At 44.0% G+C, this 22285-nt stretch overlaps 1 protein-coding gene across 1 annotated transcript; it reads left to right on the top strand.

Moving 5' to 3' along the window:
* Positions 1–86: 86 nt before the first annotated feature.
* Positions 87–21480, top strand: E2F6 (E2F transcription factor 6). Its single transcript, XM_082851979.1, has 8 exons — positions 87–414; positions 9246–9300; positions 12132–12348; positions 13896–14052; positions 15127–15240; positions 17557–17710; positions 18171–18208; positions 19107–21480. The coding sequence occupies exons 1-8, from the start codon at positions 307–309 to the stop codon at positions 19149–19151; spliced, it is 888 nt and encodes a 295-aa protein (XP_082708105.1). The 5' UTR covers positions 87–306; the 3' UTR covers positions 19152–21480.
* Positions 21481–22285: the final 805 nt, after the last annotated feature.

Here is a 22285-nt window from a genome sequence, read left to right as displayed (position 1 = left end):
TCCGGCCGCGCCGGGCATGCGCACTGGGGGCGGCGCACTGCGCATGCGGGAAGATGGCGGGCCTGGCGTCCTGAGAGCCGTGGGTCACCCTGCTCTCCTCCCGCCCGCGTTCCAGCTCCCGGGGTCGTGGGGCAGCTGCGCGCCCGTCCGAGGGCCGGCCTAGCCAGGCGGCGCCTCCGGGCAGGCCAGGAGTCCAGTTCGTGCTTGGCCCCCGGGACCCGGCGGGTCGGGGGCGGCGCCCGACCCGAGCGGGAGAAGGCGGGAGAGCTCGCGGGGTGCGAGGCGAGAGGCGGCCGGCTGGGCAGCATGAGTCAGCAGCGGCCGGCGCGGAAGCTGCCCAGCCTGCTCGTGGACCCGGCGGAGGAGACGGTGCGGCGCCGCTGCCGAGACCCCATCAACGTGGAGGGCCTGCTGGTAAGTGTGTCCCAGCGACGGGGCCGGGGCGCGGGGTGGGGGGTGTCCCAGGCCCGCGGGGAGGCCGGACTGGCCGTCGTCTCGGTCGTGCGCTCCTCGAGGTGGCCCGGGACTGCTCCTCGGTCCCCCCAGCTCTCGCACTGCCCTTCGCGTCCAGTGAAGCAGACAGGTCTTTCGCTTAAGCTCTCGCCGTCTTGTTTGCGTCTGCTCGCAAACGTGTTGTCAGCCTCCTGGGCTTTTCCGTCGGCTCCAGAGTAGTGTTGGAGAAAATTGCCCAGCTTTGCCCGAGACAGTTATGCTTTTGCGTCTCCACTGGACTCAGTGGGTCTCTGCAAGCTCTCTCTCGTGTGTTCTTCTCTGCAGCCTCTTCTGCCATTCTCCTCCTTCAGGGCAGCCACTTAAAACCGTGTCCACACCTCACACTTCCCGTTCCACGGCTTCCCATTCAGCAAGTTATCTTTGGTCCTCTTTGACAGAGAAAGTGGGAGATTGGCTTCCCTGCCGGAGGTCAGTTTCCTCTGTTGTTCTGGACTAGATGCGATATATTCTCCTGGAGTCTCAGGACCCTCGATGAACCCATCGTTTTCCATTCTCCCTGTATTTTCGACTTCTCTGCTGGTTTCTTCCCATTCTTAGTAAATAAACATTTCCTGAGGTCCGTTTGCCCAGACGCCGGGAGGACTCAGTGCTCAAAAATAGTTGATGGCATCATCTCTTTTAATTCCGCACAGCAGTCCTCAGGGTTTATTTTTCTTGTTGTGCAGTTGCCAAAATAGACGTGGAGCTGTTAAGTGGTTTGCCTGTCGTTAGTGAGTAGACAGGCCTGGGTTTAACCTCGCAGTGTCTGACTCCAGGTGGTAAATTCTCGACTACTTAAAATGCATCCTAAATCCGTTTCCATTGTGAAAGATCCCTCCCTTAAATTCCGTAGGCCCTTCCTCCTACTGTATCTCTTCCCCTTCACAGCCGTGCTTTCTGAAAAAGTTGTCAGCACTCCTGGCTCTGCTTTGCTCACCTGTCATTACCACCTGCTGGGGGACCTCTGCCCTAAGCACAGCTCTGAGACGTTCTAACCAAGGTCGCCAGTCACGTCCAGCAGATGTCTCACCCCGTACCTTCTGTAGTTTGCACATGATCGACCGCTCACTCATGTTGGACACTCGCCCTTGAACGGCCCGCCGGACACGTACTCTCAGCGCTCCATCTGCTTATCTGGCCTCTCCTGTCCTCTTTTGTAAACTCCTCTTCCTTTTCCCATTCCTTCCGTGTCGGTCTTATTCAGATCTTCTACCTTCTCCACGGTTTCTTCCTGCGGGGTGTCATTCACCACTCTCGTGACTTCTGTTACTATTGGTATCGGTGGTCTTAACCTTTGAGAATTTGATAAAAGCTCCAAACTCCTACTATGGAAAAACCACTTTATTCTGCATTTAATGTCAGAAGATACACATATATCCCTTGAAGTTGTACATAGTCTTATTCACTCTGGTAGTTTCAGTTACCATGTCGTGACTTCCGAATCTATAAATCTGGCTCAGAGCTTTGCAACTGTCTACTAGACATTTCTACTTAGATGTCAAACTCACGTATCTAAAGTGGAATTCATTATCTTCTTGCCTAAGCAAGCAGCAACTCGCTGTCTCCTATCGCAGTAAATGGTACCACACCCACCGTACTGCCCAAGCTAGTATCCTAGGCATCATCCTTTCCTTTTCCAAACGGACGCCCTCCATTCTATCTAATTAAAATTAATCACCTGGGCTTCCCTGGTGGCGCAGTGGTTGAGAGTCCGCCTGCCGATGCAGGGGACACGGGTTCGTGCCCCGGTCCGGGAGGATCCCACATGCCGCGGAGCGGCTGGGCCCGTGAGCCACGGCCGCTGAGCCTGCGCGTCCGGAGCCTGTGCTCCGCAACAGGAGAGGCCACAGCAGTGAGAGGCCCGCGTACCGCAAAAACAAAAAAAAAATTAATCACCAGTACTTGCCACTTCTAGGCATCATCTGTATTTTGGATTGTAATCTTCTTAACCAGTTTTCCTGCCTCTCGTCTTGCCCTTGATTTTTCTGTATATTCTCCACATAGTAACTAACCATGATGGTCTCTTTAAAACATATTTCCGATCAGGCCATTTGACTTAAAGAATCTGTCATGGTTCCCTAGTGCTCTCAGGATAGAGGAGAAACTTCTTTATGTAATCAGACCCCTGGATTTATCTTTCCTGAACTGCTTATAGTTGCTAAATTTTCCATATCTCCATATTCTCTTGGACCCCTGTGTATCTGCACTCCCCCTTTTAAAAAAACCTTTAAAGCACACTTTTCCTTGTCACCTCCCATGGTTCTTCAGGTCTAGATTTATAGGTCAGTTGTCGGAAGCCTTCCTGACTTCCCAAGACTCGGTTAAGCGCTCCTTTTGTGTTCCCAGAGCGCCCTGTGCCTCCTCCTCTCTGCGCTGTGTGGCTCTTCGGTCCCTGAGCGCAGCGGCTCTGTTCATTTCATCGTTACATCCCCAGCACATTTGGTGCTTCTTGCAAAAATATTTGGTAAATAGCTTTTGGATGAATGAAATAGGTACTCCGTAAATGTTTGAATGTATGAGTGTTTATTTTCCTGGCTGTAAAATGCTGATGTAAACACCTATCTCAGCATTTTTTAATTGGCTAATGACTGGCAGTATTTAGTAAACTGTGTATTATTAAACACTGTGCAAAAATAGTTATGTGTACGGCTGAGTGTTTGATGTTCCCTGGGCAAATGGCTTGAAAACTGGAATTCTGTGAAGGCAGAACGTGGTACTGATTAAAGATGGAACTTAGTCTGCACATTGAAAAATGAGGAAAATTTGAGTGTGTGACAAGAATGCAGTCACCGTGGGAAAAGGTATATGTCCAGAGAGCTCTTAAAGGGATATTACTCCCCCAAACAGGCAATTGGTACAAAGAAGCATCTGTGTAGAGAAATTTTTAGCCAATTTAGAGGCAGTGTTTAAGATTTTAGTCCCTGAAACTCACCTTTTATTCTGTTCTTTCTCCTTTGAGGTCACAAGTTGAAAAGTGCAGGTTTTTAGTTGTGGGACTTGGAGCGCTAGTGGAATAACTGGGAACGTGCTGCCTTGCCCATCAGGAGCTGCTGGTGCCTAGAGAGCTGTGTGCGCTGGAAGCAGCCTCAGTGGTTTCAGTTTGCGGGCTCTGCCTCTTCCCGGCTAAGATACAGACAGGCTAAGAGGCTTGAACAAGTGAGAGAGAGACAGAAGCAGTTTGAGGATTGAACGGGAAAATTTCCTAGGACGTCCAGTCTTGAGGTTTGGCTGTTACTGGGCTGTCCCTTGGCATGTTTTGGGGAAATACCTGAGCGTAGCCCCTCAGTGTGACTTCCTTAAAGGAACAGAAGTGTTGGCATGCCTCCGCAGGGGTGGGTTGTCAGAACTAAAAGCAGTAGCATCTCTGCTGGCACCTGGGCAGGTTCGTGCCATAGAAGTCTGAGGGAGCGTTCCTCTGAGGACGGCCATCCTAAAGATGCTGAGAAGGTCAAACGTAAGTGTCCTGTGCAGGAACCACTGTGAAAGGCTCCCATTGGCCTAATCTGGGACAGTGTGAGCCTCAAAGTAACAGATTTTGTACTCACAGAATAAGGTAAGAATTCAGGCTCCTTGGATGTAGTTCTTTAAGTACAGCTCCTCAGGTACAGTTCCTCCAGATCTTTAGGCCTGTGAAACTAAAAAGACAAGTTATCTGACCCCTGCCCCCCCAACACACACCCAGCATACATCGTACACTGGTGGGACAGACATGGGATAACTGCTGTAGACAGTCCTGTCCATAAAGGAGAAAAAGAGGGGTCACGGAGGAGCATCTGGTCTGGAGCAGTTCTGAAATGCCACCTGGTAAATGTGGGACGTTTTTTGATTAGGTCTCAAGGTCTGGGAACAATTCTCCATGTTCCCACCTCTCCCTCTGGGCTCTTGGTTCCGCCATCTGAGCCTGTCTTTCTTTTTTCATGAAAGGTCATATCTCTTCAGTATTTGTAGCTGAGTACTTTTTTCAGCCTGCTTCCTGTCAGCATAATTTGGGGGTGTCCAGGGGCCTCTGTTCACTTTGAACTGTCTTTATCCCTTTTAGACCAAGCTGGCAGTGATTTTGCCAATGTAATTCTCTCAAAAACTATGTGGATGTCCTGTGACTCTTGTGGTTCACTCAGTAGACAAGCGTCCCACCCATGGATTTCTTTGAAATACACTCTTCTGTGCCTTGGGCTCCTGCTGGGGTGGCCGACGGACAGTGCCCTGCAGCTTCCTAGAGGCCCCGTCCTTAGGTTGAGAGGATCTGTGAGGTTCATCCTTAGTCTCCTTCAGGGGCCTTTTGTGTGACTGAATGGCACTCTGAAATACCATCTTTGATCTCTGAGGACTTCACCAAGAATGGTTCAGTCTCGGGCTTCCCTGGTGGCGCAGTGCTTGAGAGTCCGCCTGCCGATGCAGGGCACATGGGTTCGTGTCCCGGTCCGGGAAGATCCCACATGCCGCGGAGCGGCTGGGCCCATGAGCCACGGCCTCTGAGCCTGCGCGTCCGGAGCCTGTGCTCCGCAGCGGGAGAGGCCACGACAGTGAGAGGCCCGCGTACCGCAGGAAAAAAAAAAAATTGTTCAGTCTCACCTTCCCCTTTACATTCGGTTTTTCTGGTGGTGCCTTTGATTTGGTCTTTCTCAGAAGTCTTCTCTTAATTTTTAGCTTCTTGAGAGGCTGAGAATTTTTTAAAGCTACCAAGTCATAGCTTCTTTTTCTTTTAACAGTCCTTTCCTCTCTCTGTCTCTCTCTGTCTCTGTCTCTCTCTGTCTCTCTCTCCCTCCCTCTCTCCCTCCCCCACTACCCAATCCCCATTAACACTGTGTGGAAATCTCCTCGGTTAGGTTACCCGGTTCATTACCATCTGCTTTCCATGGATCTGCAGTTGACAGTGTTGCTAGGTGCTCTGTCTTAGCATAACGGGGATCCCCCTTCTTGAAGTTTCTAACAAGTTCCCCTTCCTTTTGAACCCTTACTGGCAAAGTCCAGATTTCTACTGACAAACTTTTTCAAGACTGCTTAGTCTCGAACAGATTTCTTGGTAGTTATACTCTGGTTGTCTAAGAGAATGTCCTTGAGATACACACTGAGTTATTTAGGGGTCTGCAGTTTACCCTCAGATGATTCAGAAAAAATAAATTATGTGTGTATAGGAAAAAAAAGATAAAGCGAATGTAGTAAAACGTTAGCATTTGAGGGATTTGGGTGAAGGGTATATGGCAATTCTTGGTACTATTTCTGTACCTTTTCTGAAGGCTGAGATTGTTTCAAAATAAAAGGAAAATGGGTATCCCTGAAAGGTGCTCAGACGGTCAATCTCTTGTTGGGAAGGGCTCGGTCGTGCCTCACCTTGACCGGGAGCCCTCTGCTCACCTTCTCTCCAGTTTCCTCGTCCCGGCAGGGGTGTCGAGCCTCGCCATTCTCCTCCAGGGCAGGGTGCCCTGCTCTGTTCTGAGGGACCAAGTGCAGGGGTGGCATTTCATTTACATTTTTTTTTAATAGCTCACTAACTTCTGTGTGAGAAAACCTGTATTCTGATTTTAAAGCCATTTAAAAAGAAGAACTCCTATCTAGTCCCATTTCCTCCCAGAAAAGCTCTGAGCTTACCTGTTGGGTGTGGTTCACCAAAGTTAGAGTAATTGGGAAGGCTTGCCAGGATTGTCAGATTGAGTCTCTCCAGATGATAACTTTGTATTAGAAAACAGAAACTGAGGCTTCATAGTCTCGCAGTGGTCCTTATTGATGGTGTACCGAAGAGGGAGTCTTCACCCTGTGTCCCTGTGTCTGTAAATACTCATTGTTGTTTGTCAGTTGAAGTCATCCAGACAAGGTCCTATTTCACTCTTCCGTTCATTAGTTTAACAAATATTTACGAAGTGCCTGAATGTGCCAGGCACTGTTCTGGGTCAAAAAGGAAAACAATAACCATAGTCTCTTCTGCTTTCATAGGATTTTTACAGTTTACAAAATTTGTCATTTAATCTTCACAGTAGCTTGGAAAATGGGTTATATCCCTACACTGTGTTACAGATAAGGGTGGGATCTCCCAGCATCTAAGAAGTTCTGGTAGTCCTGAACCTGATCTTAAGCCAAGAACTATTTTGAGTATAAATGAGATGAATGTGTCATCGCTATGGGCACTTTGGAAATCTCCAGAATTGTGGGTCTGTAGGATTTATACGATCTTTATTTGGGATGTCTGCCCCTGAGGGGCCATGATGCTATTGTGATTCCTCCCAAATAAAGAGAGAGCGCTTTTGTATTCAAAGGGAAAAAAAAACGAATGGGTGCTGTTAGTGTCTGTTTTCCCACAGATCTCAACAGAGCCAATATGTGGTTTAGAGCAAAGAATGTAGGGGAAAGCAAGTCATACTTTCTCATGTTACTGACTGAGGTATTATCCCTGTGCCAAGCTGTGAATAGCGGCATTCTAGATAAGGAGACCAGAGGGAGGGGGTACAGAGCAGGAAAGATGCCCTTGTAGAATGTGTAGAGAGCAGATAGGGAGCCAGCCTGTTTGGAAACCGTTACGTACTGTGTGCAGGACTCGCCCTGCTGCTCTAAGCTAAGAACAGAAGCCTGTTCGCAGCAAGGCACCTGCTCTGTTAGCCCTGTCTGTGTGCATTCTCAGGATTTATTCAGACATTATAGTGATTGAAGTAGTGTGCTGCAGACACGTAAGTAACAGATCGTGGACTGAATAGAAAACTCATAGACAGACCATAATATTTACAACAACTTAGGATATTTGTTGATGTGTGTTTCAAATTAGTGTGATGAGGATGGATTTTTTTTTCACTTAAGAATCTTGCATCAGTAGTTCAACTCCATCTCATACTGTTTTAGCAGAAGGGTTGAAAGTAAAAATAGCAGTGACAGTTGGTCCTGTTGGTCTGATGTTTGCCTTGAATAGGACTGCCCTTCAGTGTGGCACTGTTGGATACTGTCTTCACAAGTCACTTTTAGCACTGTGCTGAGAGCTAGCGGGGCAGAGTCCCTGCCCCAAGACGGGCTCTCCCGACTGGTTTTGCACCCAGCAGGTTTGCGTGTAACAGCTAAGTTAATGTTACAGTGGAATTCTGTTTCAGGGGAGTTATTCCATATCGCGTTAGCTTGCTGACAGATGCTGTCACCTTGTCATAGATGGTAAGGGAATCATTGTGCTGAGGATCGTAACACTACCAGCAAAGAGCTTCTTAGCTGCTCACCTCACCTTCAGGTTTCCGCACCTTCAGACTTTTTGCCGCATTGCCACCACACTTAGATTTCTAAACCATGAGCTGGACGACGTTGTATCTTGTTCAGGAATCTGTGGTGATTCAGCACTGGTTACAGCAGCAAGTCCAAACTCTGTAGCATGACTTTCATGGTCTTCTGTGTCGAGCGTGGTGCTAGCATTCCCGTCCAGCCTTAGTTATCAAGTTGGTTTTGCACTGGCCACCCAGGTGGCTTCTCAAAAGGTGCCAGGTGATTTATATTTCCATACCTTTGTTCATTTCACTTCCTGCCCCAGGAATTCTGTCTTTTTCCTCCCTCCTCAACCTCCCATAGGTTCCGGCAAATTCTGGCTTGTCTTCCAAGGCTCAGCTAGGGGTCCCCTTGCCTGTGAATCCTTGTGATCCCTTGCTGGGTGCATCCAGAGCGCTGTTGTTTCCCTTCTCAGGGCACCTTATGAAATTCACTTATCCCAGTTTTGCTACGGCCCACTTGGGGGCCAGTTTTTTTCACTTACACAGGAGCTAAACCTGCTCACAGCTTGTCTGGAGACACATGGCATCATTATACATACTTTGTTGTAAGCAAGAGGCCAATATGGATTTCTGTTTATTAACCTTAGCTTAGGTTTTATTTATTTTTTTGCAAAAACAATTTTTAAATATATTGCAAACATTACTACAAGTTTATATAAACTTTCATAGCCTCCAAATAGCTGGTAAAATGGTGAGCATCGATGGTCGAGCTACTACTAATTTCCTGGTCATCTCAGGAATTTAAAAGAATTTTTTTATGAATCTTAATACCAGAGTCTCTAGTTATGTAGCATGCATTATTTTCCATGATTAGAAATGCTGTTTTTATATTAATTATCATGGGAATGCATGGCTGCCTGTGAAAGTTTGTGAGCACTTTTCTTGGAGCCATTCTCACTTAATTAGCGAGGAGTGAGCATTTGTCAGTTTGGACGTCTCTTAGATCTCTACTGCGCTTTCCAGAGTCAGGGACAGTGTCCTGATCCTCTCTATTGCTTTTTATCCTCACTACCTGATACAGTTGATAGGTGAATGTCTATTTAGTAATAAAGTCTCATACTCCCCCCTCCCCCCTGCACCATTCCTCCCCCTCCGCCGTCTCTTTAACTACTACTTCCATACTTATGGAGGCCTATGCAGTTTCAGAAATTCAAGTCGATGAACATTGTCAGATGTGATTACAGTTAGAGTAGATATAGTTTAGAAGGAAGACTGGTTTTCTCACACCAAAATTATTACCCCAGGGTGAAAAAAAAGACAAACTTTTATATTATCCAGAAAAATGTTGTTCATTTGCATTGTTTCTGCTTTTTTTTTTTTTTTTTACCCTTTTTGGCCCCTTTAATCTGTAAACAAGGCCCCTTATGCACGCACGTTAGTTCATATAAAGAAGATTAACCACTGTGCCGCTATTAATAAGAGATGGGCAATAATTATTAACAATTCTGCTTTTATTTTTTGCTATTCATTTGCTTGTATTTAAATTACTAAGTTTAAATTTCTGTATCTTCTTTTTTCCAGCCATCAAAAATAAGGATTAATTTAGAAGATAATGTACAATATGTGTCCATGAGAAGTAAGTTGATTCGATTCCTGAATCAGTTTTAGGTTTTGTAGTTTGAACTTCATATGTTTTAAGTGATTTATTTTAAATGTACACGAGTTGATGAGTAACTTAAAATGCATTGTTTGTACACTGGAATGTAAAAGCTTGGAATTTCAGCGAAAATTCCTGAGGTTGTGGGCTGTTAACGTGCACCAATGCCAGTTTATTCTCCATTGCTTTGGAAATGTCATTTTTAAAACAGAATGGTCTCTGTCGGGGTATTTTCCCAGAGTTCTGTGAGAGCAGTTGTCACCGCAAGCAGAACTGAACGCAGTTTGGCAGCAAGCGTGTGGACAGTCTTTGGCCTTCCTGGTTTCCTTTGATTCCCTGTGCCCTTCCCATCTACTTCTGCCGTGGATCAGTGTTCAGATTCAGTCAGGTAGTTCCCTGTCTTTCTGAAAATTGTTATGACAAATGGCCCCACCCCCGTTTCTTCTTAATTTGGTGCTAATCTCGGTGGGTAGGTGGTGCGTAGGTGCCCACGAGGAACCGTAACCTCAACCTTCATTTCTCCCCGGCCCTGCCACAGTCCCACCCGTATCTGGCCCCCAGGTTTGGCCAGTTCTACTCTGGAAGCGTTTCCTTCGTCTGCCGCATGCCACCAGCTTACACTCAGGTCTCACATTTACGGAGCTTGTACAGCGCCTGGCCTGTATTAAGCTCTTTGCATGGATTATCACAACCACCTTTCAAAACTCAGGTTTGGATGATTATTCCCATTTGATAGATGAGTAAACTGATGCCCAGAGATTAAGTAACTTGCTCAGTCAGGATTCAACCCCATGCTCAGACTTGAGCCCACAGTCTTACCCATGGGTCAGGCTGCTGCTTCTCGGGCAGGAAGCAGTGGCCTGGCCATCGAAGTCAGTCACCGGCTCCAGGCTCTTCCACCCCCTCGCCTCTTCCGTTCTACTGCCCGTGTGATCTTTTAATACAGCAATTAGATGATGGTATCACTCAACCTAAACTTCTGCAGTGATGCTCTGTTACATATGGAGAAAACCCTGACTCCTCATTTATTTCTATTAAATTCTATTAAGAAACAAGGCAGAGAACGGACAGACAGATGCACAAGGCCCCTGATGGCCATTTCCCGCTCCACTTGGCAGCCTCATCTCCCAGTACTCTGCACCCTCCCCCCATCGCAAACGCTGTACAGCTGTGGAGTCCCTACAAACGCCATGTTCTCACACGGGGCTCTGCTGTTTCCTGCGCCTCACTCACCCCCGTCGCCCTCCGCCTTCCTGTCCATCTTTCTATGCTCTGTTCCCAGCACACGCCCGTTAGGAGGCCTCCCCTGTTTCCCACTCCAGTTAAGGTTTTATTTCATCTTATGTAACTTTGAATCCCTCTGGCACACTCATCTCAGGGTTTTGGGTAGAGTTCCTGCTAGACTGTGGAACATGGAACGCCTTTGTTTTGGAGACCATTTTAATCATGTTTATATCCCTTCAGCAGCTGTCACGTTATAGGTGTTCAATTAATATCTGTTCTTTATAAAATGACTGGCATGATAGGAATATACTTATCCTGAACTTATAAGACCATGTCTTGTTAGTAATTTAGTATCATTACAGTTGACCCTTGACTGACAGGGTTTGAACTCTGCGGGTTCACTTAGATGAGAATATTTTTCAGTAGTAAAGACTGCAGTACTAAATGGTCTGGTTGATTGAATCCGCAGATACGGAGGGCCACGATAAATTATACGCAGGTTAACTCCTGCGTTGTTCGAGGGTCAAATGTAAATGTTTTTAAAGCCAGAGTTTCTCATTTGTAATCTTCCAAGATATGTTGTAGAATTGTGACTATCTTCTGCTTCCATTTTTTTAAAAAGTTAAATTCCTCTTTAATCCTGTTTAATCTTAAGTATAGGAGTAGTCTCCACATGGAAGACATTTACATTACAAAATATGTACTTTTTTTTCTTGCAGTAACCACCAGTGGTCTTTAAACTGAATATGACATTGTAGAGGTTCTGGATAAGGGCATTTTTGATTGAAGATAGGATGACTGTTTCTTTTGAAGCATACTGTGGTGTGCCATGAAGTAGAAAAAAAGAGTAATCATATACTCCACACCAGAAGGACAACTAAATTATTCATGAAAGTATTTCCTCTGCACACTAAACCATAAGAACTTTTTTCCTAGTATCAAATTGGGAAAGATGAAAAGAATGATAATATTCAGTTTCCCCCTTCATTTAGTTAAGTTAATACAGGGTAGTGAATATTTTAAAAAATAGTTATGTCACTTTTCCTCAAGGTATAATATCACAGTCATCCTAATCGGAAGACTAACTTGAGCTCTTGCTGACCTTCATCAGACAGGGTAACACTATGACGTGTATAGGAACATTTTAAACATTTTTTATTTTAAAGCCAAGTCTCTAACTTTGCTTTATAAAGAATTTCCTAACTTGAAGACCAAATGAGAAATTTAATTTTAAAAATCATTTCTAATCCTATTCCAGATAGTGGTGTGGATGCAAGTGCAGACTCAGCACTTCGTGTCTGATATGGTGCCGTGATGCCTTTTAAATTCACATATTCAGTGGAAACTGGTTGCGTATTTCAAATACTCCTTTAAGTCTAAAGCCTTTGTTTACCTGCAATAGGCTAATACATTTTTATCCAGTTTGAGAAATCGGTTTCCTAAAAATTAGCTCTGATTTGGTCAGTGTGTAGAATATCTGTAGGTGTCTGTGCTTACTGACCAAGAATAAATAAATGGTTTTTTTAATGAGTTGAGAAGGAAATGCTGTTTTAAATTTTATGAATTGTGTTTGTTTTGTTTCCCAGAAGCTCTAAAAGTGAAGAGACCTCGTTTTGATGTATCACTGGTTTATTTAACTCGAAAATTTATGGATCTTGTCAGATCTGCTCCTGGGGGTATTCTTGACTTAAACAAGGTTGCAACAAAACTAGGCGTACGAAAACGAAGAGTGTATGACATCACCAATGTTCTGGATGGAATTGATCTGGTTGAAAAGAAGTCTAAGAACCATATTCGATGGATGTGAGTTGTTTTCAAACTTTTCTTCTTCTTCTTTTTTTTCCCCTTCTTATTAAGTGACAACACTGTACTTAAAACAAACTAGTTACTAGCAATGTCTTTTTCCTACTTGGTACCAATTAAAAGCCATAGACATAGAATATCATTCCAATATTATGGAAAAGTTAAATGGAGTCATGATTAGTTTTAAGAATTTCACTTTTCAAGATAAGGGGACATCTGATTTGTATAGGAATTTAAAAAAAATATTTCTTCAGTTCTAATTGATTATTGACATCAGGGGGAAATGAGTTAAGGCTGTAAAACGGTGGTTCTTCCACTGTCGTGTCATAAACACTTAGATGCCTCCCTCCCCAGGGGCTGTAATTCAGTTCTGGGAGAAGACAGATACCTACCTTCTTAACAACTACCCCCAAGTGATTATGGTGCATATCATACTTCGAAACACAATGCCCTGAATGTAAAAAAAAAAGTCAGGAGACTTAATATCTAAAAGTCAATAGCTAAAGACTTAACATATGATTAGGAGGGATCTCATGGAAAGAAGACTTTATGGTATAAATGTAGGTGTGTGTGTGTGTGTGTCCACGCATGCACATGTGCAGGGAACGCGCACAGGAAGAAGGCTGTTATACTCACAATAGGCAAGTATTTTGGATCAGTAAGAAACAGTTCCAGCATATAAGTACGTAAAGACCTTTCAGGCAAGTGAAAAATCTACCAACAAAGATCATTAAATGATTCTTAACTTAGCTATTAGAGGAAAGGGATTCATAAAGGACGTTATTTTTTCAATATTATGGAAATGCAAATTGGATTCTAATTTGAACATGTTTGCTAAATGACATTAACATTTTAGGGGTTAATATCAGATTGTGTTCTGAATCACTAATTAGAATCAGATTTGAGAATTAGCAAGTGAAAGAAAGGTGAAGTGGTAACAGCCTTTTCACTTTTTATTTTCTATAAAAATTGAAGAAAAGAATGAATATTTGTTGTTGCTCAGGTCATGTCATATTGGGGTAAACAGTAATAAAGAAAAAATATCTTTAAAAAATGATCATTATATTCAGATAGAACTGGATAGAATATGCACAGTGGGGAAAAAATAAAGACTTATAGAATTTTAGCAGGGGAACTATCATTTGACCAATACATCTTATTTTTCATATGTAAGAACTAAAGGATTAAAAGATCATAACTTGTCAAAAGTCACGTGAGAAGTAGAGCTGGGCTGAAACTGGGTGTTACTGACTCAGTTCAGTGCTCATTAAACTTCATTAAGCTTTCCCTACTACTACTAATTTCCACAGGGTTATGATGTTGGTTTTGTTTTTAAAATCTCTGTGTAAGGGAATAGAAATGGGGACAAAAACCGGGAGAAATAATGGTTGTCTAGAATAATGGGAGGGAAGGACTGGAGTTCAGTACCGGGTTTCTGTCATTGTGGGAAACACCTGGTGTAAACGTTTGGCGAAGTTCCAGTAACCTAACCTGTATTTTTTTGTAATCTCCTGGATGTTATTGATGGTGATCCTTTTCTTTTAAAGAGGGTCTGATCTGAGCAATTTTGGAGCAGTGCCCCAACAGAAGAAGCTGCAGGAAGAACTTTCTGATTTATCGGCGATGGAGGACGCTCTGGATGAGTTAATTAAGGATTGTGCTCAGCAGCTGTTCAAGTTAACAGACGACAAAGAAAATGAAAGATATCCTTTAACTCTGTGCCTTTAAAAAAATTCTCCTTCCAAAGCAGATTACTTTATATGGTAGGGTCAGCTTGGGGATTAATTAATATATTTAAGATACAAAATAAGACCTTTAGAAGTGAGTGAATTGCCGTAGAAATGGTACTTAAACTGCCATTCTAGTCCACAAAGCATAACATGCAGCTGAATGTCGTACTGCTCCTAAGTTCAATGTCTCTGGGACCAGAGGGGGAGATTTGTCTTTGGTACTGATCTCCTCCCGGGTCTCCTAGACTGTTTGGCTGCCCTGTTCCCCACACGGAACGGGTGAACACCTTTTGAGGTGTCACTGATTCTGAGCTGTTCCGTGCTTCAAGTTTACTTAGACTCTACCCCAGTCAAAACTCCCGTTTCCACAATACAGTTATTAGAAGGAAGGTAAATGCTATTACTACACTCAATCAAAAGATGTGTGGAATAAGAAAAAAAAAAAAGAATGCTGGGGAAACCCAGTAAATCATGTAACTGGTAAAAATTTCAGGCAACACAATAAAAGAAGATGAGAAAAATTCAGGTAGTGAGATGGAAAATAATTTTGGATGAGGGAAATCCCATGAGTACATCATAGTCCTGAAAAACTGGTTCTCTAAGTTGTGTCTCCTACTTACCGATTCTTTCCACCTTACATTTTAGGACATTCTCATCAAAACTCTGAATATTTTTTCCCAAAGGTTCTCACAGTAAGATCTCGCAATGCATAGGGAAGGGCGGGGGGAGGTTTGATACCTTCGTGGGTTGTATTTGTTTTAGAGGTCCAGACTTCATTAATATTTTTCTCCAGAAAGTGTCGTCATCACAATAGTTTAAAGGGATTCTTCAAGTTATAAATATTGTAAAACACTTTATAAAATCTTAAGAATTGTTTATGAAATAATAAGAATTGTATATGAAATATTTTTTTCCTGACTGCTTTCCTTAATTGTGAGTTTGTATCCCATAAAAACTAATGATATTCTAAGATTACACTTGGATTCATGTATTATAAGAGATAAATGATCTCCCCACTCTGCTTAGAGACCCTTGACTGATTTTCACACTAGCATATGTGACGTATCAAGATATTCATAGCATTCAAGCCTTCCATGAACAGATTGTAATTGCAGTTAAGGCTCCGGCAGAAACCAGGTTGGATGTTCCAGCGCCCAGAGAAGTAGGTAGCCTTGCATTTTTAAGGTCTTAAAGGGAGGCAGGCCAGTTGCTTAGGCTGTGCTTTATCGCAGTCCCAGCGCCTTATCACCAGCGTGTGCGTGGTAGCTGCATACCTGATATAACTTGAGGCACTTTACACATTCTGAACTGTTTTGCGTAACACGACAAACGCGGTAGCCATGATTATTATCCTTTTAAAGATGAGGAATCTGAAGCACAGAAAGATGAGTTCCTTCCTCACCATCCACAGTAAGTGACAGAACCACAGTTCACACCCAGGTAGTTGGGTTCGCAGTCTGTTCTTAACCGTTGTGCTCTTATGCCTCTTAGAGGACTCCCCGGGGACTGCCTCAGTGTTACGGTTCACTGTCAGCGGGGGCTCTAGGGAATTAACTCACTAACCAAATTCATAAAAGACTGTGAATAAAAGAGAACACTAAATTACACATTTAAAATGAAAAGTAAAATTGCTTTGTAAATGAAAAGACTGTCTGCTGTTAGCTGCTTGTAGGAAAGTTTGTACTGAAAGATACTTGTCATCAGAAGGTTGCGTGCTAAGGGTGGAATCAGAACGAAGGAGTGTGACCATTCTTAGGACAGATCAAGTGCTGACAGCCTGATAGAACTGTCACTGCTGAAGTCATCACTTCACTGCGATAGGGACTTAACTCCCTCATCGTGAAGAAATCCTCACCACCCACCTTTCCTTTTATCCCCAGAAGGCCACTGTCCATGTGAGACCCCGTACTTGACAGTGTGTTACAGACGGACTAAGGAACAGCTCTCGTTGATTCCAGTCACACTCACGTTGTGACTTCTTGGTGACGCTTCCTAGTTGTTTTATTTAGATTTAGATACATTCCGAGTCTCCTAAGTAACATTTATCTTTAATATGAATCGTTTCACATATTCGCATTCACACATCATCACTAATCTTTCAATACATCCTTCCTTGGGGGCACGATAGTCCATTCTGCAGTGGCTGACGGGTTTTTGGTTTTTTCCCTGTGCTGTGAACTGCTTCAGGCTGTAATTGTCAATCTTGCTGAGACTTCGATCGTGCCCAAGATGTCTCTTAGATCCCGTTCAAAAGCTGAGGAGCGTGGGCCCTCTTGCCAGCCATTCTCAGCAATAAGGAAAGACAGTGGGACCGATAGACACAGAGTCCGACTCCAGGGAGATCTGGGGATCTAGTCCCGGTGGAGATGGACTGGCCTGTGGGTCAAATCCAGCCTGCTGACTTTTTGTAGAGAATTGTTTTGGGACACAGCCACGTGCCCATTCGTTTAGATTGTGTCTCTGACTGCTTTCACTCTAGAATGGCAGTTGTGTGGTTGTGAGAAGGATGGCATGGCCCACAAAGTCAACAGTATTACCTCGTGCTGCACAGAGACGTGGGCAGCCCCTGGCTGAGTGGACTGCGAGGTCCTCAGCTGCCGCTTCTGGGCAGCTTAGTGGTTTCCCTATTGCTCAGAAGTATCTGTCGAATTGCACAACGTGTACCGTTCAAACAAGACCTGGCCTGCGCGTCTAGGAGCTGAGCAGATGTTCTTCAGCGCACCTGCCTGCTGCCGGGAAGCTGTGGAAGGTGGCCCTTGAGGTTGGGAGCCCCTCTGCTGTGAGATCACAGGGTGGTGTAGAGCAGGGGCACCTGGTACCAAGCCCAGGCCTAACCACAGAAGAGGGGAGAAAATAGCCTTGACTATTGAACCCACTCGCATCAAAACAACAGAGAATCATCTGTAACCGGGACTGTTCCTTACGAGTTTAGCATAATTCTCGGTAGAAGTACCCAATTTCCTGATATCGTTTGGGTTTTAATGTTTTAAATTACAAGAGGTATATTTTGTCTTGATCTCATCCTCTTTTTCAAGTGGATGGAAGAATGGTCCTTTCATTTAGCTCAGTACCTCTTCAGGGGTCTGAAATCTTAACACAGCTGTATCATTTGAGTCTGCGGGGTGTTTTAGATTTCTTTGTCGTCAAAATAGTGATCTTTGAGTCTCAAGTACAGACTCCTTAAAGGGGTCACGTCTTGAGTAGAGAAAGACGGGCTCCTGAGTGCTGAGGGGGCCCCTCCTGGCTCTGAAACCACTGCTGCACAATCAAGTAACTGTGTTACCTGTGTGAACTGGCCAGCGGCTTCCTGTGACCCAAGCTAACTAATAAATACGTGATTTTCCCAAATATGTGATAGAAAGGAAACTACCTGAGAATTTTCAAAAGTGTCCCTTGAAACTTCTACACTTCTAGTAAGTGAAAAAACATAATTAATGAATTCTCTCATTCATCTAGATGTTTCCTGTGTCTTTGCTAGGACTCTATCACGGTCCATATCAGGAGCACTCAGGGGCCTATCGATGTTTATCTGTGTGAAGTGGAGCAGAGCCACCCAAGCAGTAACGTGTCGGACAGTGTCGGTGCCTCTTCATCTGAAAGCAGACATCCAGAGCAGCCCGCCCCTGAGAAAGGTGAGTGACCAATCTTGTCATTAGGAAACTTTAAGGTTTTAATGATTTTTAAAATAGATAGAGTTTTATAAATGAATATTATGGCCTTATAGGTATTTTTACTCTTCCTAGCTACAAAAACATGAGTTAAAAAATTACAAGGTAATTCTTAACTGTAGTTTAGACTGTTTCTGTGTAGTTTTGATAGCCGTAAAAACTTAGAATTGTAGTTGGTCCCAGAGTGTGGTCTCTGTAGAGAAGGCTGTTTGCATCCTCTGACCCGGCCTCTCAGGCACATGCTTGAGTTCTCGTTTATTCTTGTGAGACTCAAAACATTAGCCTTATGCTGTTAACGTAAGAATATGCTTCTTGACCGAGGTCCTTCTATTTTTTTTTAAGCACTTGAATTGTATGTTCTATTACCTGTCTGCCTTTCATATCTTCACTTAGGAGGGTTTCTCTTGTGCTTGTTATTTTTCAGAAGAAAACCCTCCACAGCAAAGTGAAGAACTGCTTGAAGTGAGCAATTGATGGCATTTGAGGATTCGTGCATTGAGTCTTTTGGGGACATCCTGTGTGGATGAATTATGCATTAGATGTGATTCTCAGAGCAATAAATCATCCCAGACATTTTCTCAGTAGCAGCAGTAAGGCCAGGAGTACCTTCAAGTAGTTCACTACTTAGATTACTGGATAATTACGGTTTCTTCATTTGGAGACAACTCTTTTTATAATTATTCACTGCTTTTTGTCAGTGAAATAGACGTTTTGCCTACTGAAATTACTAAATCACCCAGAGTATCACTGAAGCAGACAGGCAGGCTGGATGGACCGTTCTCAGTGGACCTTGCCCTTTGCTGCGTGGATCATGTGTCATTATCACAAAAGAAATTGCCTTACACGGGTTCATGTCTGCAGTGGATGGGTGTACGCACGCATCTGGACATGATGTCTTTGTATATATTTGTATAATGTTTAGATCACTTATGAAGTACGTCGAAGTGAAACTTTTCACCTTTGTACAGCCAAAATAATGTATATATGGAAAGTAACAGACATATTCTCTAATTTCTGTGGTATCTATAACTTATTAGAATCCTCTGGATGAGGGTTAGAGGAGAGTTTTTCCCAAACTTCTACATGTAGAAGTGTCATAAATGTGCTATACATTTAAAGTTCATGGATTCAATGAAGGTATTTCAGTATGGTTCCCAGCGCTAAAATTGGACTTTAAGCTCCCTACAGAGTCATTGTGTCTGAACAGACTGGTGGCATGCCCCAAGCTTTAGGGGCGAGTGTACAAACGCCATCAGGTCATGGCTTAATTCCTTGCAAGACATGAATTCAATCATGATGAGAATTGGAAAGTATTTTAAGCTTTCTTGCAAGCAGGGTTTATGTATGTTTCTGTATGCAGCCTTGCTCTTCAATCAAAGGGGATCATTTACTTACGATGAGTTAGTGGTACCTGCCCTCTCTTCAGCTCCAGTCCCACGTTTCCAAGTACCTAGCTATTTCTACCTCATTGGGTAAGTCATTTACCACTCTGTGCCTCAGTTTACTCAGTAGTTTACCATTAGACTGTGAGCTCCTTGAGGGGCTTTGTCTTAATCATTGTTAAACCCAGCGACTGGCACCACGCCTAGCACATAAAAAGTGCTCAGTAAATGTTTGAACAAATCAGTGAGTGAGTGAGTGAGTGAGTGAGTGAATGGTCAAATTAGACTAATAATCCTTGGCTTATATAACGTACAAGGGTTTTGTGTCGTTCAAATTCATATTTTAAACTTCTCTTACTTTCAAAGAAAGAATTGAAGCAACGTGAAATTAAGACCATGTGTAAAGAGTTGGCATAGGAATCAAAAATCAAAATACTGAAAAATAATGCTGAGCATTGAGAACTGGCACACCTCTGAGCGCCAGCGGCTTTTGCGGCCCTGTCCCTCTGCTGAGCTCCAGCCTCTCCCCTCCTCACAGACCGTGCCGGCTGCCTGTGTCGGCCTGGGACTGCTTGCCGTGCTGCTCCTCCTGGGCGCCTGTGGTGAACCCGAGAGTTCAGCAGAAGGGGTGTGTAGAGATCAGGTGCTCCGTGCAGAGGTCCAGGCTCTGCCTTGTAGATTTGGCAGCTGTCGGTCATATGTGATGCTAAACATGAGAGTGGATGAGGTCACCTAATGAGAGGGTACAGCAGAAGAGGGGGAGGCTCGTTAACATTTATTTTAAGGGGAAATACAGAAGAAAAGGCTTTTCCTGAGAAGGAATAATGAGAGGAAGGGAAAATAAACAACTAAAGAAGGCGGTGCCCCGAAAACCAACAAAGAAAGCAGGGCCACAGGTGATAGCATCGTTTCTAAGCAGCAGTTCCTTACTTGTGAAATGTGACAAATGTTCTCCTTTGCAAATTGCTCTGAGAGTAAAATGAGATCATGTAAACAAAAGTCCTTTGTGAACTGTAGACGTGTTGCATAAATGAATCTCTCTCCTGTCACTCCAACTGCTGGTGTTGGTTTCTTCTTTCTACAGCTGCTAAGGTACGCATCCCCAGAACTAGCGTCCAGAGTTCTTCCTCCCCCACTCTGCCCTGAACAACACTACCCATCTCTCTGTGCGTACAGGCGTACCTCATTTTATCGTGCTTCGCAGATACTGTGATTTTTAAAAATTGAAGGTTTGTGGCCACCCTGTGTCCAGCAAGTCTGTAGGCGCTATTTTCCCAGTAGCGTTTGCTCATTTCATGTCTCTGTGTCACCTTTTGGTAATTCTTGTAATATTTCAAATGTTTTCGTTATTATTATGTTTATCATAAATATAAAACTTGAACAGATGAGGAGCTGCTTCTTATTGATGAACCAAGAAAGTGGTTTCTTGAGTTGGAATCTAATCCCGGTGAAGATGCTGTGAAGATTGTTGAAATGACAACAGAGGATTGAGAATATGACAGATGTAGTTGAGAAAGCAGCAGCGGGGTTTGAGAGGCTTGATGCCAATTTTGAAAGACGTTCTGCTGTGGGTAAAATGCTAGCAAACAGCGTTGCAGGCTACAGAAAAATCATCCGTGAAAGGAGGGGGCTACTTCATTGTTGTCTGACTTCAGGAAATTGCCACAGCCTTCGTCTACTAATCTACAGCCATGTCTCCAGTCAGCTTTATTAATAATGGTAGAGATACTTTATTAATATCTGATGTCCGTCTCTCAGACCTCTGTGTCTACCAGTTAATTCTGAACGTGGAAGGGGAAGAGGGATGTTACTTACTGGGAAAAGAAACCATAGCAGACTTTGCACTGGGGCACCCGTATTAGCAAGGATTAAATTCAGATGCAAGTAGCAGAAAAACCCCAAAATAACAGCAGCTTAAGAAAGATACAAGTTCATCGGTCACATACAGGAAGTCTGCAGATAGTCCAGAGTTGGTGTGGCCTCCAAGGGGTCAGGGACCAAGTTTCCTTCCAGGTAGTTCTTCCTTCAGGCTTGAGTTCACTGCAAAGTCCAGGAGAGCTGCTGGAGCCCCAGCCGTTGTGTCTACATACTAGCCAGCAGGCAGGATGAAGAAAGAGAAGAAACGTACACTTCTCCTTGAGGACACTTCCTGCCGTTCACTTCACTTTACATCCACTGGCCACAATTTAGCCACTTAGCTTTAGAAATGTAATCTTGGGTACGGGGACAGCCACGTGCCCAGCTAACACCTGGAGCTCTATTGCTGTTGAAGAAGAGTAGATACAGGGTGTGGTTAGACATTATTAGATCCTGTTCTCCCCTCTGGGCAGGAAGATGACCTCTAGTGAGACCACATGACTAGTTCTAGCCAGTTGGCTATGAAATGAAGTGACATGTGAAAAGACTACATGCAGTTCTGCAGTAGCTCTTCCCGCCCCAGTAACCAAGAAAGCCACAGGTTGTAGGTGATGCAGCTATAAGATCCTGGAGTCTCCATCAGCCTGGATCCCCAAGAGACTGTGTGGAATTGCCCTGCCCATCTGCATGCAGTGTGAAATGTGCCAAATCATCGGGATTTATTTGGAGCTAATTTGTTGCTGCAACATAACCCAGCCTGTGCTAACTAGTATGTTTGGGGACGACTAGCAATCTCTGCCACAAGTCAGTGAATGAAAGACTCAAAAACAGCCTCACACCAAACCAGTGTCATACCTTCAGCACACTCCCAACTTGTCAGTTGCTTATGATCAATAAAATGGGAGTATTAATACATTTGTTGGCCACTAGCGTCATGGGAGGCTAACACAAATTTGTGTAATGATTGCCATCTAGTGGAGAGTTCAGAGTTTCCAGATTTCTTCACTTCATTTCCAATTAAGCAGATGCTGCTAGAGAATAGCATTGACTTTAAATTTACAGATCCCGTTCTTGTTGATAAAGTGAATTCACACTAGTTCTCACATAGAGGTCACAACTGTTAAGATATCAGCATTATATTCTAGCTGTGTCCGTGTCTAGATCATGTTCTTGCCATGATCTGGTCTGCAGAGATCTTGAGTGTCTTCACTCCCCTCAGAACATCGCATTGGCCCATGACTTTGGATCTGTTGACCAGGAAGTAGTAAATGCCTTAGATGTTTCAGTAAGACGTGCGTGT

The sequence above is a fragment of the Leucopleurus acutus genome, assembly GCF_964270905.1.
Source record: "Leucopleurus acutus genome assembly, chromosome: 12".
In the NCBI taxonomy this organism is placed as follows: Eukaryota; Metazoa; Chordata; class Mammalia; order Artiodactyla; family Delphinidae; genus Leucopleurus; species Leucopleurus acutus.
The sequence above is the reverse complement of the archived record's forward strand: the minus strand, read 5'-3'. Positions and strand labels throughout refer to the sequence as shown.

Coding starts and splice junctions, on each gene's coding strand:
- E2F6 (XM_082851979.1), top strand. CDS start 307: ATGAGTCAGCAGCGGCCGGCGCGGAAGCTGCCCAGCCTGCTCGTGGAC. Junction 15,241..17,556: donor ATGTTCCAGCGCCCAGAGAA/GTAGGTAGCCTT, acceptor TGTCTTTGCTAG/GACTCTATCACGGTCCATAT. Junction 18,209..19,106: donor AAAGTGAAGAACTGCTTGAA/GTGAGCAATTGA, acceptor TTCTGTATGCAG/CCTTGCTCTTCAATCAAAGG.